General features: G+C 36.7%; 1 protein-coding gene across 1 annotated transcript in view; it reads left to right on the top strand.

Annotated features, from left to right (window-relative positions):
* WDR64 (WD repeat domain 64) overlaps window positions 1-26,881 on the top strand; it is a 78,386-nt gene that overhangs the window by 11,571 nt on the left and 39,934 nt on the right. Inside the window, exons 6-11 of the mRNA XM_075042045.1 lie at window positions 3,150-3,179; window positions 11,193-11,300; window positions 12,951-13,171; window positions 13,683-13,817; window positions 16,564-16,643; window positions 22,370-22,509. Of these exons, the coding sequence (XP_074898146.1) occupies window positions 3,150-3,179; window positions 11,193-11,300; window positions 12,951-13,171; window positions 13,683-13,817; window positions 16,564-16,643; window positions 22,370-22,509 (714 nt within the window). The remainder of the gene's footprint in view (window positions 1-3,149; window positions 3,180-11,192; window positions 11,301-12,950; window positions 13,172-13,682; window positions 13,818-16,563; window positions 16,644-22,369; window positions 22,510-26,881) is intronic.

Here is a 26,881-nt window from a genome sequence, read left to right as displayed (position 1 = left end):
TATAATGTTAAAAATAGCTCTCTTCCCCACCCCCTAGCTCCCCATGCGGTTTTCAAGTTGAATTGCTACCTCCTCATAGACTGGACTGATGTCACTCTGACATCAGTGACTGCATTGTAAATGATTTTACACCCAGCTGCTTAACACAGTGAATTAGGGACCTCAAATCCCACTTATAAAACTGTATGTTCTGAAAATGACTAAGGCATTGCAACAGCAGTTTACTCATGATATGATCTCTGTCTCAGCTGATCTGAGCAAATGAGTTTTGACTTCATTAGAATTGCTCTGATGTATCTTGATGCAAGCAAGAGAAAACTCTAGTTCTTTAGCATTGCAGTCATTTGAGTCCTATTGCTAGAATATGACTTCACATCACACAGACAAATATGGAGTTAGCATCTTTTGCATCAATCTTCTTCTCTCAAAGACCAAGGATTTAAAGAGACCTGGCCTTGAAATCTCAGCTAGTGAGTTGTTTTGTCTAGTGTGACTTTGCAGCATATTGGTAAGGGAATATCAAGATGCTTGCCCTGAAGATGCTGCTTGGTGGGACTTGTGTTCTGGATGGAGAGGCCAAAATATGAGCTCATGAGCAGTGCATTAACAAATAGACAGAGGCTTGTTTTTGCATAATTGTTGCATTTTTAAGATTATTAAACATATGGTGTTCTTGGGATGCACATGTATCCCACAGAAGTCAGTGTGTTCCATGTACATGAATGAATAATATTTGGTCAGATATAATTACTGAATCTAATATAATACAGATTTTAACTGTGCTACTTCTGGGGCATTTGACTAGTAAGAAACATACATGTGGAGGAAGAGACAGGGCCATATTCTGTTCATTCACCCTGGTGTAAATTGATGTCCAGTGCAACCAAGCTTTCCTTAAGATCAGCTTAGTATTATTCTCTTTGCTCTTTGGAAAGCAAATATAACTTGATGATTTCCTTAATGGTTGTGTTATATCCCTGGAGTCAGTTGACTATCTAACGAGTTTTTATTTGATACTGGGTAGAAACTGAGAATAGTTAAAAACTTTAAAAAACCCCTAATTTACAAATAAGAATAGGAACAATAAAGAAGTTACAAACCATATAACTGCTTGTCAGTTTATTAAACTTCAGTTAAATAAGAATTAATCAGATTTTTTATCAGCAAATAATTAGTGTCAGTCATGTTAGATGGCATTAAGAATACTTAATTTAGTCTGTATACATCAGGATAGCTTTCAAGATCATCTCCTATTTCACCAGTGACAGTCTTCTCTCATCCGCTATGTAAATTGCTAGTGAATCTAATTATTGACTAAAAGAGGGCTTGGAGACTTTTGTTAACCCTGGTTGCTGTGATAAGAAATCCCATGATCTCTTACATATCTACAGCTATGGGAAACTGAAGTGAAGGCAAAGAAATACTCATTTGTAGACCAACCAGGTCTTGGCACTGGTGAGGCCGCACCTCGAGTACTGTGTTCAGTTTTGGGCCCCTCACTACAAGAAAGACATTGAGGTGCTGGAGCACGTCCAGAGAAGGGCAACAAAGCTGGTGAAGGGCCTGGAGAGCGAGTCTTATGAGGAGCGGCTGAGGGAACTGGGGTTGTTTAGTCTGGAGAAAAGGAGGCTGAGGGGAGACCTTATCGCTCTCTACAACTACCTGAAAGAAGGTTGTAGTGAGGTGGGGGTAGGTCTCTTCTCCCAAGTAACAAGTGATAGGACAAGAGGAAATGGCCTCAAGTTGCACCAGGGGAGGTTTAGATTGGATATTAGGAAAAATTTCTTCACTGAAAGGTTATCAAGCACTGGAACAGGCTGCCCAGGGAAGTGGTTGAGTAACCATCCCTGGAGGTATTTAAAAGACATGTAGATGTGGCACTTAGGGACACGGCTTAGTGGTGGACTTGGCAGTGCTAGGTTAATGGTTGGACTCAATGATCTTAAAGGTCTTTGCCAACCTAAATGATACTATGATTCTATCTGAGGGATAAGCATTGCTTTCCGCAACAAATGTGGACCTAATATGCTTCAACACCTGTATGCATTTCTGCATTATCAACCATTTCCTGTTTACTCTAGAACATGAGACACTTACCCTTCTCAGGTTCTCAGGCATGGATGCTGCCTTGATCAGCACAGAAGACCTGTAGGAGTAGGCAGCTTTAAGGAAAATTCTCTGTGCATGCTCTATTTAATGTTACTGTACATAAAGCCAAATCTGATAACAGTGCATGGATATTAAACTCTTGATTAACAATAGTTTTAAACTCTGCTCAAAGACTGTCCATGATGACACTGGGCATCACACTTCTATGGGAAGAAAGACTTTGATCCTAGCTTCTTGGTTTATGAAATGTGGAATTGCTGGGATGGGAATGAGGCACCACTGCTTAATTACTGATGAGGGGCAGGGGCAAGAGGAGCTGAAAAAGCAGCTGTGGTTGTTTCAGAAGGCAAAAGGTTGAAATGGCTTTTGAAAAGTGAATAATAATTTTGTTAAAGGACAAAAAAGGTAACCCTGTCTCTACTGGATGATGGTGACAGGTATGCCTACCACCCTGTGACTTTAAACACTTCAGGTTTTGAGTCGCATGCTACACTGTCCACCAATAGTTAAATTTGCTGAAGGATGCTGTACCAATATGTGTATTCCTATTTGCAGCCTAAAGTGCTACCTCTACCTGGTATTTGGCTAGCACTAGTTGACATGTCATCTGGGCCAGCATTAGCTTGGTTTTCTGTATGTCACATCCTGCCTTTTACAGGAGTTGAAACTGTTCTAGCTGTGAAGGACCATTAGAAGCACAATTCCATCAGTACAGCTGATCTGTACTCCACTACAAAAAATGGTATTTTTTACTTATTTTGCTCACTCCAACATCTCAATTTAAAAAAAAACAACCACCAACAAACCAACAAACAAACCATGAAACAACTGTGAGAGAAAGAGAGGTTTTAAGTTCCTGACTATACATAGGGGAACAGACACTAGGTACGTTAAAGATCTTTCTCAGAAGATCTTAACTACAAACTTTCTGTTGGTTATTATTATTCTGTTCTGCCTGTGGTACAGGAGAGCTGATTGTGTTCAGACTTTTAATTTAATTGCTAACTTGTTATTGTGACAACATTATTTTTTTCTTTCAGATGAGGGTTCTAGCAACCACCAGTGTTGAAGTAAGTTCATTTTCCTCCTTCTGTTAAAACATTTTAATTAAAAATCAGTAGGTACTAAAGTGAAATAATTAGAAATAGTTAGAAATAATTAGAAATAATTAGAAAGAAATAAATTGGAAATAAAACATTATTCTAATGCTACTTCCAACCTTGAGAGTTCTGTATAATTTGTCATAGGGTGCCATAGGTCAAACAAGTTCAGTTTATTCCTTTCAGTTATAGAAACAATTGAGTAACTTGATTTCTTTCCTCTGATAAAAAGAAAACTCAGATAAATGCTGCTTTTTCTACCAAATTGTCCTTCACCTATTACCTTTCCAGACTTTTTTCTTCTAAGATCCAACATTTCAATTGTCACTGTAAAATTTAAATAAGAAAAATAAGTTCGTTAGTGAAAAACAGTTCTACATCTTGCTAGGTAGATTAGTTGGCCACACAGTATATACTTTAAAACCTCATTTTTACCCTGGGAGTATTCATTGCACATTTTAGGTAATGAGCTTCCCTCAGATGACATGCAGACAAGAGAACTGTCATCAGTCTTAACAAAGTGACATGACCCCTTGCCCTAAAAGTCTGTGTAGGTATCTTGTGCCAAGGAGCAGTGCATTTTGTTGATTATCTCTCACATATTATGGATGTTCTAAAATGCAGTGGAAGTACTCCAGAACACAGGCCCTACTACTCCAACTCAGAAAACAGCTCTGGGCCTGGGTTGCATTTAATTTGTTGCTAGGACTCATTTGACCTGAGGAATCAATGCAGAGAGGCAAATTGTGAGAAACATTCTTGGGACCTATCGACTTCTGGAAACTTTGACTAGAATCAGTTTAGAACTTCTCCTACAGCTGTGTTATAAGAGTGAATTTTAGTAGTTTGTTCCTGCTTTGCATGTAGGAACAACTTCCCCAGTCCAAATATGCAAAGGTAGAATCAGAACAATGTTTGGTGCTTGTCCTTGGAGGTGCCAAGGGGAAGAAGCTGGAAGAAGCTGGAGTGCCAGCCTGATGCTGCAGTGGGCAGCACGTGGCCACAGGGTCCTTTTTCTCTCTGAGCACTAAGCACTAATCTTAAAATGATTCCTCAGTGGATGTGGAGGTCTTTTTGCTGTGACAGTAGGATGCTACTTGGCAGCCATGGCAGAATTAGGCACTGTTGAAGGACATCTCTGCCTTAAAAAGTGTGAAAGGAGGATATGTTTAACATAATGATATCTTGCAGTATTATGGTGTAATACCATAATTGTTAGGATTGTGATTTCAAACAAATAAACAAATCTAATACCAAAACTGGTAGTTTTAGTATCCGTTGTTTATTATCTGTGAGCACCCACTTCCGTTCAGCTCTGCACCAGATCTACTGTGTCTGTTGTTACATGCCACTCTCCCATCCTTTCCCAGTTGAAATATTTCCACTTTTTCAGCCTTCCCTAGGGAAAGGAAGTAGGTTAGAAATAGTTTGGATTCCCCGCCTTTGGGATGGAGGATCATTGCTGCTGGGGATTGCTGGATCGGTTGGGATCATTACTGCTGAGTATGGCAGTCTCTACCATAGGGTGTAAAGTCTTTGAGGGGGAAAATCTTTGGCTTCCCAGGGACATTTAATTGACTGGAGAGCTGATGGTTAGTGAAGAGAAAAGAGAAACCCATGCCTGCGATGCTATGAAATCCTTCTGGCTCTGTGTCTGACAGATTTTATGGTATTTGGTGATGTTGTGTTACTTCTGTTCCTGTGGTTATATTCACTTTTTTGGCATCAGAATTGTAAAATTTTCAGGTTTTCTAGTTAAAAATGATCCTCTTATGCTTTGTGCTCTGCCTTAAGGAATAGGCAATCTTCTCTAACATTCTTATTTAAGTGTTTGCATAGTTCTGTCCTTAGCCAATTTACATTCTTCTCATCCTTCCTCTAACTACTGCACTGAAAATAGAATTAAAATGGCTATTACTGGACTTGAGGTTCCTGAACTTTTTGATGGTTGTTAAAAGATTTCTATGTTTGCAGAACATAATATTTTAAGCTATTTTGTTCTTAAAATTGAAATTATATATCCTAATCCCAAATTGCATTGAAATAAAATTCTGGAATTTTTTGAGACAATACATTCCACTTTCCAGAGAGTTGAAATGTATGATGTTATTAAATTTATTAACTTGGGGATTCTTTGAGAGATATATCTCTAGAATTGTGTCACAGTTTTTCTGTTGTAAAGCATGCTTATTGAAACTGAAGCTTTGCATTTTAATAGCTTTTATCTAAACACTTATTAAAAATCAAAGGACAATATCTTATGTGAGTGTAAATCATCACCCACCATTTGCTTATTAAAGATATGGTGAACTATATTAGTTGAAGACCTCAGCACCAAATGTTTATAATGTACAACTATGAATAATACCTTATGTTTAATTTCTGAATAGCTAAAGAGAGAAAGCTGCCTTTGCCTTGCAGGGCTTACATGTCTCTTTTTTGGATCTGCAGTCCATTCTTTTCTCACTACAATTACTACTCCATTTTCTTCCACTTTAACATCATCACCAATACTGGCATTAGCTAACTGATCAAGATATATCTTTGTATGCAACTTTGTGCAAATGAAGTAAGGTACTGAATTCAGAGATAAGTTATCAGACTCCAAACCTTCCATGCATTGATAAACCATGATGTGTGTAGAAGCTGGCTAACATTGCAGAACAATCCTTAGATTCCTCTACCTTCTTCCATTCAGTGTTCTCATTCTCTAGGTGTTTCAGAACAGAGATTTACTCAACCAGAGTAACAGAGGTCTTGGCCCTGATGATATTGAGCCAGAAAGGCTGTGAAACATAGTAGTTCTAGAAATAAAATCCAGTGGACTGCAGCCATCAGAACTTTCACAGCATCACAGTGGTATAAAAGGAACATGAACTATGAGTACAGATCATTTACTGTTTTGTTCCAGGGATGTTATGGAGAACAGGTCACTTCAGGAAAACCTGATTTCATTTCTTGATGGGATTATGTGACTGAGTGAAAAGAATAGAGGCATAAATATAATACACTTAAAACTGTACGGTATTTGACTTAGTACCATATGACTTTTTGTTTTAAAATATGACCACTGAAAAAACCACCAGAGTGCACGGATTAACAATTGTCCAGCTGACAGGTCCCAAAAATAGTAGTCAGCATAAAATCATCATTGAATGACGATGGGAATACTGGTAGTGAACAAGTCACTTCTCTTGAAGAATGGAAATGAAACATCTTTTAAGCATAGCATAGAAAAGCATAAACAGACCCAGTGGATAAGCCAGACAAGCTGAACCAGAAACTGTGCTGGAAATAAGGGAGTGAAGAGAGACCCCTTGAGTGACAGGATGAAACAAGGAAGTAATGAAAAGGCTGATCTGGTGCAGCTGCCTCGTTTGTCTGTCAAGTATGGCAGTGCTAAGAGAAATTCTTATAGCCTTTGCTCTAAAGCTGGAACTAGGCAGCATGTTTTGCTTATAGTCCCTGGCAGAGTGTTCTATCAGCCACTTCACAGTGTATCAAATTAATCTATTAATTGTGCATTGCTCTCTTCAGGACTTTCATACTTTTAGTTTCTGAGTAGCCTCAAGCCACACTAGGAGACTGTTTTGGTCCAGAACTTTCATTTTGGATCTTAAGGATAGAGCACCATGCTCTGCTGTTTACACAGGCTGTTTATTCCACAGGATGAAGTCCTTGAACAAGAACTGGCCTGCAAGGCAGTGCTAACTAACTTGAACAATCTCTCTGTCTCTGTTAGGCACTAAACTTCTCAGTGGACATTCTCTGGAGCATGCTATGCAGGAAGCCAAACTCAGTTATTATAGTGGTCTCTTCAGGCCTTTATAACCACTGAACTTTGGTGTAATTTAAGGAATTTCACTGGAATTATTAAAGACAAATTTAGTGCAATTTGTCTTAAGATAAGAATAATTCAGTTTTATGCATGAAAACACTTCTATTGCTGGCTGTTCCAGGAAACTTCAATTTTCTGTGCTGGATTTTTCCCTGACTGGAAACTTCTAATAAACTGGTGCAATAAACAGATTTTGTTTCTACTTTTGCTGTTATATTATCAAATATGATTGTGCCTATAAATAATGCAAAAGGAAAGAAGAGGATAAATCTGGAGTACATTTTACTAATTCTTCCTTTCTGCTGGCGTATACAAATTGCACGTCGTGTTGAAACCTGCTTTTTCAAATATTTTTTTAGACTGCCCGTCAGTAATTAGAAATATTTATCTTCTATAGAGAGGAGAATCTTACAAGAGAATTTCTGTCTTGGCCAACAATTTCCTCCTGTTGGAGTGTTCATTGCTTCTCTACCTATGTCTTTCTGCTTTCACTCAAAGTTCATTGCAGTTCAGATGCTGTAAGGAAAATTTGAATGTGTACCATTTTGTTTGGCTTAAAAATCACTATATGGTTTTATTTGTATGTGTATTAGACATAAGTTGATGTATATAGTCTTTGTATAGATTTTGTAAAAAAAACTTCATATAAGCACGTGTTCTTATTTACTCTTGAAACCAGAAGTGGGTTTAATGCTTCTTAGGTTGTAATTTCTGTCAGTGTTTCTCTCCTTTTTAGTGAAATAGTATCTTAATGATAATCATGTCTCTAAGCCAGTGGATGCTACAATGCAATGGCTAGGATGCTTCACTGTAAAAGAAATATCAAGCTCAATTTTACCTGACTGTTTTTTAAATGTTTGCTTAACTGCAAGCAGACCTTTGCCTTGATGAATTAGAGGATAGAGCTGTTCCTATCTGGAGTAAAACCAGTCAGAGCAGAAGGCACATGTTATTCCAACATCCGATTCCCTTTCACTGCTAATTCTTTAGGGGAGTAATAGTCCTCAACCCCATAAGAGAAGGATTTTCTCTGAGAACATGCTAAGCATTAAGGTACCTTTACATAGCAATGCATGGATGTGTGTCCCTTGTTTCATTTGCCTAGGGACTAACTGCTGCCAAGTTCTTGTTTGACAATCTGATTTTCTAGGCACAGATACTGTGACAAGAGAGGGAAACTGAAGCCCATGCTCATGCCCTTTCTGGTGGCACAGCATCATTACCTACATGGAGACAATAGTGAGGGAGAAACTGATATCCAGACTTGCCTAATAAAACTGGAACCAAAGCTATTATGTAGATTGGTGGGAAGCAGAGACTATTAAGGCCCTGTAGAATGTAAGTATGTGGACTAACTTAGACTACCATGTAATTAAGAAACTAACTAAATTTTGTGAAGTTTAGTTGCTTAGTTGTGGAAAGTGAAATGTTTCTCATTTTTCCTGGATGTGAAGGTTGAATCTCATTTATCTGTGCCTATGAAAATCTAAAATAAATTCATTGACTCCAGTGGCTACATCAGATTTTCAAAGGGGCAAAGGGTCCCTGGCATCTATCATCAATGAGAAAGGATCTAGCTTTCTCTCTTCTGTTGTTCTATTCTGTGGAAAGGGCTCTGACCTCAGCTGAAAGAAAAACTTAAAAGTCTCAGTGTCAGGTGCCAACATGCAGTAAATACCCAGTGCATTTTCATCTGCAGGTAGACATGGGTTAAGAAGAAAAAGACAAGACTTCACAGAATGTCAAAGAGGTGACCTATAGCTCCTTTAGAAGAAAGCTTCAGGAGAGTAGACTTTGATAGTAAGCCTGGAGACAGAGGTTAAAGGAAAACATTTGCTCCTTGAGACATTTAAAGAAACATGTCTGGAAACTGTAGCTCACTGCTGGACATGAGAACATCATTGTTCTAATATTTTGCTTAATAGCTCTGTTAGAATTAGTAAATTGTGCCCCGAGAGAAGAATATCCCCTGCCAGCCCAAATGACACCATTTTCACTCTGTCCTATGTTCTCAAAGTATTTAAATTTGACCTTCAGTATGGGAAAACAGAATAGTAGCCTTGAGCTAACATGCCTAAAAGACATTTAAGAATGATGAAAATGTTTCCTTTGAGTTGCCAAGCTAATGTCTAGCCTTTCCCACTCATTCTTCCTTAACTGTTACCAGACATCTGACTTTCTTCTGTCTTCCAAGATTATCCTCACAGGTTAACTGAGTTGTTTCTCCCAAATAGGTGAGAAATACTTTGTGTTCAACTGAGATAAGTCCCCTCTCAAGGCATATACTGACTGACTTGGAAAGATTCAGTTACCAGGACAGCATATATGGGAGATAGAACTTTACATGGGAGGGGGACATTTGATCTGTAAATAAGGACTAGTCATGCCTTCTCAGATCACTGTCCTGTAATGTGATTTGTTTTGTTTAATTGTTTCAAAGTAATATCAGAGATTCTTGGTTGTATTTCTAGGCAAGTATATGACATAAAGTTTTTGGTATCAATGTTTTAACTCCTTTCATCAGGGCTTGTTTTATTGCCTAAAATTCAACTACAACACAAAAAAGAAAGCAAAGGGACATCTGCCCCTTAGACTTTCTCTGTCAGCAGTCAAATGCAAAGGTTCTCCTTACTGCTTGGTTTTGTTCTTTGCCTCTGTACCATCTCACTACATGTGACAGCCTGCAAAACCTTTGCAAGATGCAGCCGTGTTACTCTGACTGCATCATCACAAGCCAGCACTACAAAATAGTAGCTTAATTACAAATGTAAACTCATCTTTTTCACACCAGTTAGTCATTGTTATCTGACACTATTGTAAGGACCCCAAAAAGCCACAGTTAACGAAGACTTCCGTAAGAATTACCAACCAATCCATAAGGCCTTTGCAGGACTGACATTTTCCATGTGTTTATTGTAGAAAACAGCACAAGAAATCCTTGTAAATGCATCATCACTAGTTCACAGGCCATTAGGAAGAAAGAAGCTTTCTCCTGCAATAATGTTGACATCACTCTGTCAGGAATTTGGACCCTTTACACTAACAGCAAAATCAATATTGTGTACAACAATGGAAATACAAGTAGAAGCATCAGCAGCTGCCTTCGGTTCACCATGGGCTTAGTATTGTGCTTTTTCTTCCTACCTCACTTTGTGGATGTAAACTGTATCTTTAGCAACATAAGTCCCTGTTTTAACTGTTTCAAGTACTTCCACTAGAAACAGTTATTTAGAGGTTACAGGTAGGTACTTACTTGAAGAACTACAATAACAGTGTTGTTTAAGTCTGTGTCAAATGTTTCGTTGTCACTTTAATCTAGAGAAGATATTTCAGTCAGTGTTACTTTATAGATGTTCTGAATTATTTTAAAGTAATAGATAATTGTGCCATTGCAGACATAGCAAATGGAGCATATTCCATTTCAATCCCTCTCTCATTTAGGAAGGTCCATTACACTTTGGGGGAGGGAGATCAAACAGCTATTAATGTTTCAACAAAACCCCAAATTTTGGCCAGTGTGGTACTGAATTTGAGTCTCTAATCTTGCACTTTGCAAGAGAAATTATTTTACATTATGACCTGTATAATTGGAGGCATACTTGAACAATGGCTTAATATGGGCAGATGTATATCTTTGCAAATATTTGATCTACCTATTGGGAGAATTAAAATTATTTAATATAAGTCACTTATTTTCATAAACATTCATTTCAGTAGGGTTTGTGCCATTACAGCTGAAATTTTGACTGCCTTTAACTTTCTTTTTTTTTGAACTAAACTATATCCAAGTAACAATTTAATCTGCTTTAGAATGGATGTTTTAGCTTAAGTTTCTTCTGCTCAGAGTGCTTTTTTCAGAATGTCATTACAGTTCAACTAACAGTATCTATGTATTGTGTCCTCTCATGTGCAACATCTGTGCATCTGAGGTGAGTCACTGATAAAATAGGTTGAGCCTGGCGCCTCTGTAACTTCATGTATGAGCTATTCCTGGAGTTAGAACTCTCAGTTATGTTAGCTGGGGCTGGACCTAGCAGCTGGCTACATTTATGTGGAGATGGTTTAAAATGTGTACTTAAATGACACAGAAGTTTATAAATTTACAGAGAAAATCCTTCTTTAGCTACCCTTTTTATTTTCATCAGGATACTGCTTGGATCACTGGATGTGATTTCCTACCTCAGCTGAAATGTGTCGTGGCTGTAACTGAAAGGACAGTTATTGTCTGGGACTATAAATCAAAAGGAAGTCAGGTATTATGTTGGATCAGGCAAATGTTAAAGAGGAAGCCTCAAAAAGATTAGTCTTTGTTTTCAGTATACATTCACATTCTTTTTGTCTAACAGGATGAAGGCATTAACTTTTGTCTTTGTAGGAACTCAGTGGAACAGTGGAATTTATACTAAAGAAGGAATACGCTTTCCACACCAAATGGGATTATTAGACTGTCTTAAAAACCTGGAAGAAAGAGGAAAATTTTGTACTATGTTGCAAACAAGCCCCCAAACAATTTATTTTCTGTGTATATATGATGTATATGTGTATACATGTATATCTAATGTGTGTGCATGTGCATATGTATATCTCAGAATCTATTAAGAATCAAGGGACAGGTTTTCCAAGGACCTTACATAGACTTCTTTAAGGTAACTTTCTGATTTAAAGAAAATATTTCTTCATATCCTGCATTTTGTTCAGGACTTTCCAGGAGCAAGAGCATCTTGATGTTGCTAGTGTATATCCAAACTGTTAAAGTTTTCTTGAATGCCTTATTACAAAATACAATTTTTGCAAGGATTTCTGACCCATACCTTAGGTTTTTGCTCCTGTTCCTGGGACTTTTATCAGCAATTCTGAGTTGGCTGAGAAGATGAGAAGAAGCAAAGTAAATATTTTTAGGATAAGATCAACTATTAGGACTTTTTTTTATTTGTTGTTCTCGGTATTAAAAGGCCGCTCCTCAAGTTCAGGCAGGTCAATGGAAGTCTTTCTGTCAATCCAATTGGAGTCCTAGGAAGCAAGGCTCAAAAATTTACTCTCCATTCATTATTCTCCAAGTTTCCTCCAGTCATTACATCAATGACAGTTGAAAGTGTCCTGTGGTTGAATAGGAGCAGTTCTCTTTCAAGACCACAGAAATAAGATATAGACAGTTCTATGTCTGTGTTATGTCTCTTTAATGTTTCTGTGCTACATGGACAACATTGAAGCAGTTAATTCCTATAGCATGTGAACAGTTGCCAGTTTAAGTTGGCAAGGATGCTTTAATGAAGTAACAGATGGAGTCAGGCAGTAGAACCAATAGACAGTATAATGCAGATGACCCAAAATCCCATTCCCAGGCCTTCTCAGTCTAGCAAAATATCACAATGGCTTGCAGCTGTATTCATTCCCATGATCTCAATTCCTGAAAATTGAAACACCTGCCCATTGTACACTTGGTACTCCCAGGCTGTATTAATAATTAGGACTCTGATATGATTTCTCTCGGTATGTTACTGCTGCATTTTGTGGTTTTAATAATTCTTTAATTTGGCTATTTCCTGTTTTCTTCTAGAGAGTATCTTATTTTTGAACAGGAAAGCATATACAATCTTAGCAAATACACCATCCCACTTATCATGGTGAGATCCTCCCTAAAATTTGTAATTAATATTTCCTCACTGAAATGGAAAAGGCTACCTGTGAAATAAAGCCTCACTGAAATCCTTAAAGCTTGCATTTAACTTCACTTGGTGATGATCTTCTGTGAGTTTCTAATACCAAGAAACAGCTATCACAGGGGGAGATTTAAAAAACAAAGTCAAGAATTAAATGCTGATGTAAGTAGATAAGCATGATATGTTCAGTCAACTTAAGGGCTCGTGTGCATTATCTAATAAACTATCTACCATATTTCACAGAATAATTGCTTTGTCATCAAACCAATGGAAAATGGCCTGCTCTGTGTTTGCACGGTGACTATGTCAGATCATCTGGCTAAGGATAATATCCTAATGGGAGATGATAAGGGTTACGTTCATCTGCTTACTGTGACCAGTGATCACTTTGGATTAAAACAATCCAAAAGTAAAGGCAAAAAAGAATCACAACTGCAGGTCTTGGACTCCAAAACTTTTAACATGTAAGTTGCTTATCATAAAATATTATCAGCCTAGCATTTTTTTTGTAATTTGGGTTTTCTCTGGCCTAAATGGAGGATTAGCTTTTGTGTATAAATTAGCCCCACCTAACAAAATAACTTTTCAAACTGCAGTAAGTACGATTTGCTTGTTGTTGTGTGAAGAAAATGTCATAATTTTCAGTAGGAGATCTTACAAGAGATCTTACAATAGAGAGGCCGCAGAGTAAAATTCCAGAGAAAAATTCACAATTGCTGTTATCCAGTTTGACATAGTCACAGCTTTATTGTGCCTGATTAGATGGAAGCATAATTGCGACTAGAGAAGTGCATGATTCAACCCTAACCTTAGCTCTGCTTGCTTTTGAGCTGGAAGAGTGGTTCTATGTCTGCCCGGGATATTAAATGTTAGCATTGGTTGTGTATAATCTCACTAACAAAATCCCTGTCAACCTATGGGCATATTACAGTAGGTATTAGTATATCCCAATAACATCTCAATTTCTATCCCTAGTGTTAAACGCAAGCTACGTGATGACTGGGTTGTGAAAATTAAGTATATTTCTGACCTAAATTGTTTTGGATCCTGCTCCTCAGACAGCATTCATTCATTTGTTTTGGATGACATAAAGCGACTAGAGGACAACTTGTAAGTATATGACATCTTCTGAAAAAATAGACCTTTTGCTTTATAACTGCATGAGATCAGTGCTTTGCAAGATGTCCTCCCATTGTATTGAAGCTGTCTTTTCTATAAGTATTATTAATAAAAACAAAAATACAACTGCTTAAATTCTTGAACATTTTTGTTTGTTAGCTTTCGATGTAGGAGAGGTCTGTCCATATATGTGTGTTACTCACAACCCTTAAAAATAAGGTATGTTGGCAGTGTTGTTTGCTCCAACTTCTCAGCAGGCAAATTTCCTTGTTTTGGTATGTTCATTTAAAATTTATATCCACAGGAAAATATATTCAACTAAGTTTCATTTACAGTTTCAGTTTCACAAGTTTCAGTTACACAAGCTTAAACCAAGTAAGCAATTTATTCTGAGGGCTGTGAAATGGATTTACTATGCAGCAGGAAAGACGTTGTGGCCTCCTTATTTGTGCCATATCCTTATTCATATGGCCCATCAGTGCCATAGCTGATTCCAAGCCTTGCTAGTCTGTGATTTTAGAAGAGTTTATAGCCCAATTAAAAAACAAATAATACAAACACAATTTGATGTAAAAAGGAACTATAAATAACATATAGATAGAACTTCTCATTCAAATACTTCAAAGCTTTGTAAATATTAGTTCAGCTTCACAGTTCCTTTGTGAGGTACATCCAGAGTTTAATACATTTTTAAGGCTCGTAGCAACAGTTACGATAATCTGGTTTATCTCTTGTATAACACAGGCCATAAATATTTGCATAGTAATTCTTGCATCAATCCAATAACTTTGGGGTTTGTGAGTACTGCCTGTTGTGCAGTATGTCTGTTGTGGATGGGGAAAGTGAAATATGAAATAATTATAGCTTGTCCAGGGTTACATAATGTGTCAGGAGAAAAAATGAGAAATCCTGTTTAATTTTGTTGGGAGTTTTGGAAAAATAGAATTAATTTGAGGAGAAAGAAAACAAAGACTGCAGAGCCACAAGTATGGTCAAAAGAGTATATGCTACCACCATACACTGTTTGTAATACAGAACATCATTAACTGCAAATATCTTGGTAAGTCTTTTTCATTTAACACTGACTATAATTGTGTCTCCAACTGCAATAAATACATTTCTCTAAGCAGTTTCATGCAGCAGCTAAATGAAATTATATTTAGACAACTAAAAGATTACACAGCTGTTAAAATGAAATTAATAGCCCTAAAAATAGCTGCGGATCAAATCACTTTGAAATACCCATTCCATAAGTAATTTTGGTTGAAATATATGATTTACTAGTGCTAACAAAATAAATTTCCCCAATTAACTTTGCAGCAAGCAATTGTTATTGTGCTTGAAGAGGGATGCAATGTATTTTGTCTCCTATGTGACTGTTAAGTTTCTTTATGGATAATGGCTGATGAGCAGTTATAATATTTTCTTGTAAAGTATCTAAAAAACGGATGTGTGGATGGGATCACAGGATGCTTCTGTTGCAAGGCCATGACTTGGGCAGGACTTCACACTGCTGGAACCCCATATTCACACTGATGTTGGAAGAGTATCAAGACCGTTCATTAAAGAGCCAACAGACAGTTATACATAAGTATTAAATTCAAGAATTAAATTAAAAAGATTACAAATCCTGAGGAAATCCGTCAATCACACATTTAAATCAATTAATTGCTATTTTATACCATCGAAAGAATTAAGACTTCTCTGTTAGAGCTCTGCAAAGAAAGCTTTGCTCCCCCTAATTAATAGGGAGTGAACAGCCTTTTATTTACACCTGCCTAGAAAGAACAAGCTCTTTCATTAATCCCCAAAGTTTCCTGAGCATTTTTTCAAATTTACTGTCATTCCCAGTTATGGGTTTAGATATTAATAGTTACTTTTTAGCCCAGAATAAATGAACTACCTACTTGTCTGGATTTCAAAGAAAAAATTTAAATGTGTACTCATTTAATTCAGTATAGCTTATTTACATTGACAGTCATTGTTTCCTGGGAGAGATGGGTGTTAGCCATACTATTGCTGAATCCAAAAATCAAGAAAATATTCACTCATTAGTAACAATGTATGAAACATGGAGAGACAAGCAGAAGTTGCTCAAAGAACGGGTTTAGAAGGGTTGCTGAGTCAATCTCAGTCTGTGTTGGCTGTTTGAATTCCTGTGCTTTAGCAGTGAATACAACAGAATAATTCAGTTGAGTTTCAGAAAATTGCAGTCTCTTCATGTTATTACACAACACAACATAGATAAAATAGAGACTATGCATTATACAATACATTATACACAAGCAGCAGAAAAGTAACTGCACTTACTGTATGCAAAATAGAGGCCACAATCGACTTCCGTGTCCAAAACAGACAAAAGCAGTCGGTTTGATATTTTTCCTCAGTGATGAACTGCTTTAAGCATGCAGACGTGTGTGAAGGCTTACCTTGGCAACAGCTACCATTTTAGGATTCTGTTTGGAGTATGACTGATAACAGATTCAGGTGTTCAAATCAGAGATTTATTACTTTAATGGAAAGTGCATTTTAAAAGTTCCTGTTTTATTGATGCTAGTATCACTATAAGTCTATATGACTATAAGTCACTGTTATAAATCAATTTGCTTTTAACAAGAGATTGTATACATTATGCAAACAGTTATTCTATATACTACAGAAAAGTAAAGTGGAATGACTGTGGACTGTATTTTCCTAATGTTTCTTCCCTGACTAACTGTTTTATTAATGATTACAGACCTGTAAAGGAATTTTCTGTCCCTAAAGGAGTCAATGCCTTCACATACTGTGGGAAAGCAAAAGTCATTGTCACTGGGGGTAAGTATTGGGGTGTTTTCCAAGAGATTGTTCTGTTGTGAAATTTTTTTCCCAGTTAAGTAAGATCAAGAAAAGCTAAGTTAGTATCTTAAGAATTTAAATAATGGCTTCTGTCTTAAATGATAGGAAACAGAGGTCTTGCTTTTAATTGCTGGGAGCCTCACTCTGAAAAAATATACTTCCTGGCAGGAATCTACCAAGGGCTCAATCTGGGTTTCATTCAAGTCTCATGTTATTTATATAACAAAACAGGAGAAACTGTATGTTGAACTACTCTAAGGCACCTTTCCAAGTCATGGTGGTGACTGTCTTGGTCAGGTTATACACATTACTCCTTGCAGTATCAGCAGGGCTCCCATCCCTTCCTATTACTCTTTGGCCATACTTTCCTATCTTAAGCAATCACATTGGCCAATCTTAATACTTTACGTTGCTCTTTTCTCTGATCACATTTCCCCAAAGCTTTACTGTTTGTTCTTTCTCCCAAAGCAGACTGCAGAAATAGCATTCTTACATTCATTTCTTCCCTGTTATCCAATAATCTTATGAGCCTTTCTATTGCAGTGGTCGTATTTTGAGCTGCAGAAATGTGGCTGGAGTATGTCAGCAATCTTGTTTGTATATTCTGTCTGACAGGGTGGTGCCCTGGAGTGACATTGATGCTGCCTATCTCCAAGTCTTCAGTATAAGAGTCTTGCTTAAAACTTTGTTAAAAATTGCAATAACAAGCATAGCAGTTCTTATGTCTATATTTAACAAGAAGAAAAAAATGGCCAAGGCTCTGCTGTCCAGCCTTGATAACATGCAAGACAGTAACATAAATTTGGGGAAAAAAAAGACCTAGACATGGTAAATAATGCAATTCAAGTTGAATTGTAGCAGTTTACCAAAGGGAAAACTGTGAGAGATGTCAAAATAAATATCAGACAGTTCTATTGATTTTCTAGACACAAGATTTAAAAGGAAAGCAATAGGACTATAGGAAAGTTATTAGTGAAAATTCTGAAGTTCAGCCTTGGAGAAGATCTTATTTATATTGATTACCTTGTCACAAAAAGTAGTCTGGAGAAGTTTACTGATGACACTAAAGTAGGAAAGCCCTATAAAGCAGAATGTGGTTAGTATTTCCTACAGATAGAACTGGAGGATTTTATTGTAGTAATAAAACCAAGGTGAAGTGTCTGAATAGGACAGAAGGTCATTTACACAGGCACTAATAAAAGTTTCTGTTGCACATTGAAAATTCTTCTTACAGAAATAGCAGAAGAGGAAAATCTGGATAAACTTCCTAAGAAAATAAGAATGGCTATGGTAGGCCAGACCAAAGATCTGCCTAACCCACTACCCATCATTGACAGTGACCAACAATAAATGCTTTCCGGCAGAGTCCGGCAGGAATAGGGCAATCATGCAGCAATACTTGCCCTAGGTACCTGTGTTAGTTGAAATATCTGTTCTGCAGGTAACAAAGCATTAACTTCTCTGAATTTGATGCTAGTAAAACCTCATGTTGTACTGAAATCCACTGTATGGTTGAAATGAGCCGTGTTTGAGAAAGATTAGTTGAATATGGAAAAAGGGTGGGGGAAACCTATCCCATAGAGACTAAACCTATCACACAAAGACTAAAAATTATATTTTTTATAACCTAGAAAAATGACAATTAATAAGGAATACCATTGCTATCTATAAAAATATCAGGAGAACAAATATTAGAGCAAAAATTAGAGCAATAATGTTCTGGAAGAGTGTTCTGAATAGTGGCAGTTGCAGAAAGAAGTATCCTCCTCAGTTTAAAATGGAGCTTGACATTTTTGAAAAGGATTGCCCCAACCTATTATTATTTAGCCAGGTGTTTATAGCACAAATGGTATGCAAAATACTACAGTGTATTTTGTATGTACAACTGGGAAGTGACTATTAAAAAAGTCATGTTCTAACACCCTTAATTTTGTCTTCCAGATATTTGACATTTATAATAATGAATAAGAAAGATAAAAGCAAACCTGGTATAGAGTTCACTTTTCATGCTAAAAGCTAGACTTCAACCAGTAAAATGATAAAAACCCGATAGTGGCCTTAAATGTGGAGCCCACAGTAGTTTAGAAAAACTTTTCTGCGTAGCATTTTGCATTAATACTACATTGAATGGTAAAGTGATATGGTTTTCTTCTTATTCTGTATCCATTTCAATTCCAACTATGTCTTAATCATCACCTCAGGGAACAGCTACAGTTAAAATCAAATTATGTATGCATATAAAAGCTGGAGATGATCAGTTTTAAATGATATGATACATCAACTTCTAACCCTATTAGGTCTTCAAATCCAGCTATTGTTTTCCTGTAAGCAATAAAGTAGAAATAAAACTATTAGGGATTTCTAAATCTAGCAGTAGCATCTCAAGACTGATAAAAGGAAGTCTTCTGTGCTTGCTCAGTACCCTTCGTGTATTTCTGGCACAAGTGAAGTAATTGGTAGCATCTTATATGTTTGGGGTTTTTGTCTGGGTTTTTTTTGTTTACTGGCACTATACATTGTTATTGATATTTTCAGGGATTCCCAGGAATCCTAGTTGTAGAAATCACATCCCAGAACCCCACTAATATTAGCCCTCAGAGGCATAGCAGACTCTTTTCTATGATGCAGTCTAAATTTAAAGAAGAACATATGAAGACAGACAAGGCAGCACAAAGAAAAAAGGAAGAGACATTGGTCAATATTATAAACATATGAACTTGTGTTAGTTTAACAGATGTGTTACTGTCCTGAAGAGGTTTTGCAGACATTATAACCCAAGATTATTTAAAAGGCAGGCTTGAAGGAATGACAAGTTGTTTTAAAGAATAAGGGGTCCTTCTGTGTGAGAGGAGCAGCATAGAAAGAAAGCAAGAGTTATATTTTTCATTTCTAGTTTATCAGAGGATGCCAAGCTAAGCCTAGCATTTTTCCATTCAACAGTGCTATTGTTCTCAAGGGGATTTCAACACTGCTGAAATGCAGACATCTCAGCAGACTTGTAATACCACACAAATTGCAAAACTGTGTAAGCAAGGGAGACAATTTGACAAAGCATCACATGTTCAAAGAAGGTATTGGAATCCATAATATCTAGCTAGAATAGAGCTGTGGACATAGAATCTGACTTTTAAAAAAAACCCTAAACATATGCTTTCATATTTATCTTGGAAAGGAGAACACTGAACTGAGCCCATTATGATTCAAATCATTGATTCCACAGAATCTTAAAAATTTGCTGTCGTATATGTTTACAGATAATTCCTCTTCTTCAAGATTTTCTTGAATGTGCTTAGTACCCATGCCTTCTGTGTCAGGATTCTGAATCCCAGAGGCATATTTGGAGCACAGAGAGAATAAATGTTCCAGCAAACGTAAGGGCCAATCTGGCATTAGTCCAGAAAGAGGGGAGAGAACACATCTACTATAACCAAATCCACCATTATCTCCACATCAGTAAAAGGAACTAAAACTAATCTACTATTTCACATGACAAGCAAACAGTATTTTTAATGTAGGGAAAGGTTTTCTTTCATAATGACACTTGCTCTTCATGTTGATATCTTAAGTAAATAACATGTATTAGTGATTCTATGCTTAAAAGAAACTATCTGTGCCACAATTAAAGGGCACTGTCCTCCCCTTCATTCATCTGCCATCACTTCAGGAATATAAAGAACAGAGCAATTAGAAAGACTAAGAAAAATTCTGTTCCTCAGAGTGTGCAAGTAGGTAGTTGAGTTGGTCAGATACTGTCAACAGCTTCTACCTAGTTCACCATCATTTTAAGACATGACAGTTTCCATTTGGGGCTGCTAAAGGGCATGTTGTTGAAGCAGTATCTATTCCCTCTGACATTAGAACTGATCTCATCAGTCTCACTGGAGGCTTCTGTCTACCATTTTTTGTGTCCTCCTGTTGACCTCATGGAAGGTCTGCAAGCTGTTTTACTCCCATGGTCTTGTTTCTCAGTAATGTATACGGGCCTGGTCGCAAGGGTTCTGCTAACTTGCAGGACGTGTCTGTGATGGCCTAACACAACATCTGGGGGCGTGAGCAGGGGCCCACCATGTTCTGCAGTTTCCCCATCCAAAAGGGCTTCACAAACCGCTTGTGCAATTATAGCCCTTTTAAGCTACTTCCTGCCATGCTTACAGCATAGACAGCTAATCTAGAATAGTTTTGCCTGAAAGTCCCCCTGAAAAGAAACTGGTTCCCGCTGAAGTCACTGCCAGTCAGCTACTTATCCATGGCTCCCCTTTCCTAAGCAGAATTTATCCCTCCATTGTGCCAGTACAGCTGTTTGCATGGTTGCATTTTCAGTCACACTTGTGAAATGAGCTGGCATAAACCAAAATTACATTCAGTTGTAGCTATTTTAAGAGTAAATAATTTCTCCAGTGAGCCTCTCTCATTTAGAGAGAAGCTACATAAACAGTGGAATCAATTTAACTGAGAGGACAATAGTGTTTAATGGAGGAAAAGGGACATGGGGCGCTCCTAAATGAATCACATATTGCTGTGTTAAGAGGGAAAGGGATATATTTCTGGAGGGGGGGGGGGAGAGAGAGAGAGAGGGAGGGACTGGCCAATAACAGTAGGTTGAACAAGCTTAAGGAAGATCCCTGGAGAGCAGACTGTAAGAGCTCTTTTCTTTGTTAACAAAACTGAGCTGAGCATTGTAATCTTGAGGTTGGGTGAATGTTCTCTTGGGGCATGTACTTCCTAGTCTATGATTGTTTTGGCTTTCTGCACTTCACTTTAAGCCGAGAGAAAACTAAAGCTCAAACTGAAGTCTAGACAAAATGTGGCTGTTTCATTTATTTTATGCAAAATAGCATGTTCAGCAGATTGCATACAATTCATACAACTGCAGTATTTGCCAGGAATTGCAAGTTAAAATATAAATTAATTAATGTCAAATTTAAACTGGGCTCATGTTGTCTTGAAACTCCTGTGAAAGATATGAAATATTTCAGTGCACTAGGTACAGTTGTGTTTACATCAGTATGTAAACCCAGGAGTTTACTAATACATTTTTAACATCTTTGGTGTTTTGAAATATTTATGGAAACTATTGTGAAAATAGTACCAAAAGATTCATCTATAATGCAGTCAAGGATTATTCCCTAAATTGTAGGTAACTTTAATTTTTGAACATACAAGTAAATATGAAAGACCTAATTCCCATTTACTTCAAGAAACAAAATCACTCATCAGTAGTTATTGTTTCCTATCTGCCCTCAACTTTCATGCCTGCTCCCTTTCCTGTTCTGCACACCCTCCCTCTTCCATGGAGGTAGTCATCCCTTCATTTCCTGGCTAAGTGGACACAAAAATTGTTTTAACATTTTTCTAAATTAGATCTTTGAAGGAAAAATCTAAGCCCCAGTTCTATTTCTAATGAAGTATTCTGCTCCTATGAGACTAATGCATGTAGTCACATCCAGTGTCCCTGACATTCCTCTAGCAAAATAAAAAGGCTTTGAAAGTCAAATCGGTTATGTGTTTTTAATAAAAGTTTGGGGATAAGCAAGGAAAACATAAGCTGGAATCCAGCCCTTAGAATGAAAAATTTACATCCTTATGTGGGAGTTGCCTTCATGATGAAAGCAGAGACTTACCAACACTAAGCTCTCCATTATGAAGCTTATTTGTAATACCAGTGACTATTCAGCCTTTCTGACTCTTTTTTTTTTTTCTTTCAGGTCGTGACAAACTCCTTCGTTTGTGGCATCCCGCTATTAATAGTAGGCCTACAGGGAAGCTATCAGGACACCAACATAGTGTTGTGGAAATTGTGACAAATGAAAAAGATCAACATGTCATCAGCCTTTCCTCTGCAAAGGTAAAACACTTTTCTTAACTTCATGGAAATCAATGCTATAAATGCAAGTAGGAATCTGGTTTTGAGTAAGTACTACTGGTAGTATCTAGTCCTAATCTCATTGCTTATCAAGTTCATTTATTTTAATAAAAAGGTGGAGTTCTAGCTTAAAATTTCCAAATTATTTTATATTGAGAAGCAAGACTAGAACGGAACTATTTGACGTATTTTATTTCTCATTGTGACAAAAGAATACTTAAAATAGTAGATTTTAACATTCTAGTAATTTCTGTATTACTTTGGCAACTGCCAGAGTTATAATAGAAGCTCTACCTGCATGCTTCATTCAGGAGTGATCACCTGCAAAGACTTCTTACAGCTTCATCTACCCTTCTGCCTGTCAGCCTGCTAAATCCATAGGTGAACTTTTTCTTACACTAGTGACTCTATACATCTTGTTCAACTATTGACCTCTTTCTGACCAGTGTCTTTTACAAGGCTTACTGATCCAAAACATTGTCCATGAACAGGAATACTAATAAAATCAATAATAAAACTTCTTCAACCAAATATTGCAAGATTCTGCTGGAAATGGATGTGTTTTCTTTAAGTTATTGGCAAAATCATGGCACCAGTAGTTTATGTCATTTGTCAAAATGAGATTGTTCAGGAGAGAATAAAAACTACTAAAAATATGTTAGAAAAATACATGAGAAGACCCTGAAGGAGTAGTTATGAATGGCTATGGAGCTCTTTCAAGAGTGGTCCTATGCAATATTTTCAATATTCAGCAGAATTCAGTACTTTCATTAACATCTACAATGATGGAATAGAGAGCATATGTACTAAATTAACTAGTTGCCCCAAACTGGTTAAGGCTGCAGGCCCTAAGCAGAAGTATTAGAGTTCAGAATGGTCATTAAAATTGGAGGTGTGATCTGTGAAAAATACCTCCTATAAAGCAATAAGGACCTAATATAGTTAGTCTACTGAGATATCCATCTATCTCAAAGGTTTCCAGCTTTTTGTTGGGTTATGTAGGAAATATTACTGAGCTATTTATTCTGTTCGTGCTGCTTCTCTGCCATAATTTCTTACCACTGCTCATTGAGGTGCCAGTAAATGCCACATTCTCATGTCTTTAATAACCCACACCCTGAAAATACGTCATCAGAAATATCTCATCTTCACATAATCCTGGAGCCGTAACCATTCCCCCTTCCTCACTCCTATAAATTTATACCTGTCTGTTCTATAGGTGACTGTACATTTGCTACTGGCATACATTACTGCTGAATTAGGGAGGTTTTTGACAGATAGCCTGGAAGGTATACATGTAGGAAAAATGGAATAAGACATGAGACATGACTGAAGGGGAATGAATGTACGTGAAGATATTTATAGAAAAGCAACTAAGAATGACGGCCCTGGGGCAGTAAATCTCTTGAGGGCAGAAGATCTCTTGAGGTCCCTTCTGAGCCTTTCTGTGATTCAATATGATGACTCAGAGGGAAACAAAATCAATTTTACAAGTCTCCAAGTATGTGGACACCTGAGCTTAACCAGATGTACCTAAGTTGTGCCAATGATATCAGTAAGATCACTTGTACATGAAAAAGAATATGTGAAAGTATGTTTTGATTAAAAACTATGTCTTTAAATAGCGCTGCGAGTTATAAGGCAGAAATTACACTTCTCAAAAAATAAAAATAAATACAGATAAATTCCTAGACTTTCAAAAGTCAGGTAAATATTGTGGTCATAGTTGAAAACTATATCAAAAAAGAAGGGATCCCTCACAGAGAAGTATTAAGGACTTTACAAATAAAGTGACAATCACTCTGTGCCTCAAAGAATTTACAATCTGTGGATGATATATGGTATACACAATAGCAGAGGAAGATCACCTGCAACAGTATTGCTTCCAAACCAGTTAAAGCACATTTGTGTTTGTACAGAAAAGAACCAGTTATTATACAAAAGTGTGCAACTTCCCAGGGAACTTTTAATGTTACATTAAACACATAATTTTTTTCCACCTAAAACACAAAGACCAATTTATTTTCCAATCTGCCTAGCATAAGAAAAATCAAAATAATTTTCTCTATTTTGTTTTCATCTTTCCGTGACTGTGATATAGGAGGTTGTTGAAACAAAACAAGGAGAGCCTATGTATCTTCACTGAAAATAAGTTAGAGAGATATCAATGATCTCATGGAAGCATTGTAACCAATGGAAACAAAATCTTTTTGTATTCAACAGAGTTTGCGTTAGCTGTTTGAAAGAATAGAAGAACTAGGGAAAAGCTTAGGAAAATTAAATTAATACTTTTTCTGGATATTCCCAAAATTAATTTAACCTAAAACATGTCAGATATATTAATATTAAAATAAAAGCTTTGTTATTGTTCCATTTTTCAGCTAAAAGTACAGAACAAGATAAACAGTAGGGAATACTTTTTTTTTAATTGTTGTATTACCACATTTGAAGGCTCAGACTAATTTTATACTTAATGGCTATTTTTCTTGAAATATATTGAAAATTTTCTGATTTACTGTAAGGATATTTTTATGCTATATAAATTGCAAAGCTTCAAAACAGCATCATAAAGGTAAACCTAAGTCTAATGCACTAGGGAAATATTTTCCTCTGATGACAGAACCTGAAAGAAGATTGTAGTATTTGTCCTGTCACTGTCCAGTTAAACACTATGTTCTTTACATAGATGTATAGTCACAGACCAGAGTATTCTTTATACTGTCAAGGCCTCTATCAGAAATGCAGTAAGTTTCTGTGTATTCTGTGTATTGTTTGTTTCCATTTCCTTCGGAAGTGAGATGTGAATGACAACAGCATCATCTTCCCAGTCAAGTTTAGTTTCTTAATTCTCACCAGGCATAGATAGTCCTTATTTTCTGACACAAGTGACTGTAGTGAGAAAGTTATAGTTTCACAGGTGGACAATCATAGCTTCTATCAGAGAACCAGGGTAAGTTAAAGAAAGATGGAAAATTTTTATACATCATACAAGAAGAATACAAAAAACCTTAAATGTTATAGTAGATAATCTTCTCACTATTTTTAGCTGTTCTTTAAAGGACTTGAGAAATAGATGATAAATGATTTATTAAACTTTCACTACATTTGCACTTCGTACTCATGAGACCTGGCCTTGGCATAAGCCACTACTGTATTTTGTGGAATAATATGCATGTCAGAATAAAGAAACTATTTTGTATCTGTCCTTCTCTACTTCCCATCACTTCTTTTGTAAGCAGACACATGCTGATGATGTTCAGTACTGTAGGGTCAGTGGATCCCATGGGCATCCCACATCTTTTCCCCTGCAAGCAGAGACCTTAATTGCTTAAGAGATAGATTATATCTGTTAAAAAAAAAATCTTAAAATGTTTTGAGATTAGGGTAATATGTTAAACATCCTTGCCTTTGTTACTGGCCCACAGGTCAGACAATGGGAAGGGGCTGGACAGTGGGAACAGGGGATATTCCTGTGAAATATATTTAGGAACCTTTTAGTGAAAAAAATTTCCCAGACTGTTTTCTTGTTTAAGTTAGATTGCATAAATTGCACTTAACTTCTGGCTTTGACTCCCGAGAATTGTAACATGTAATTTCTTATGATCTGTTACATGTTACTTTATGAAGAACAACAAGACTTAATGTTGGATAGATGGCTTTTAAGATATTATGTGAGCTGCATTCCCAGGGACTAATATCCATGGGGGCAGAAAGCTAGAAAGCATATTCTTTCTGACTGTATTTAAGGAAATCAAATAGTCAGCCTTTTGGTAGTCAGTTTTCTTTGTTATGTTTTCTATATAGTATTAACTTTCTATATTAACAAAGTGTAAGAATGTTTTAAAACAAGGATTCAAACAAAGAATATTACTACCTTGCTTTGCCCTCATTTGACCTCAAAGGACTTTTAAGACTGAAAAGCCATACACAAATGTACTCACAAGAATATCTCCACAGCCCATATGTAATTGATTTACACTACAGAGTTCAAAAGTAAGGGATCATATTGGCTTTTGGTTTCAGACTTGTGCTGCAGCAAGGGTTTGCAGTCTGAAGAAGCAATGGCTGAGTTAGTTAGGGGGTGGAAAAACTCCAGTGAATGGTTTTAAAGATACAACAAATGTTACACATTTTTTACAATAGTACTAGGGGATTCAGTTGATGGTATTAGCCTTAGGTCCATACTACAGAACATTAATGTATGCCTTAGTTTATACAGAAATGTAAAAGTGAACCAATCCTACACCATGGTTTAACAGCACTAGTGCAAAAAAACAGAAATCACAGGGTTTTTGTATTACAGTGGAAGAGCCAGTTTACAAGACTATTAGCTCTAACAGTCTTAACATCCCAG

This window comes from Buteo buteo, chromosome 12 (assembly GCF_964188355.1).
Source record: "Buteo buteo chromosome 12, bButBut1.hap1.1, whole genome shotgun sequence".
In the NCBI taxonomy this organism is placed as follows: Eukaryota; Metazoa; Chordata; class Aves; order Accipitriformes; family Accipitridae; genus Buteo; species Buteo buteo.
Note: the sequence above shows the minus strand (reverse complement) of the source record. Positions and strands in the feature narration are given on the sequence as shown.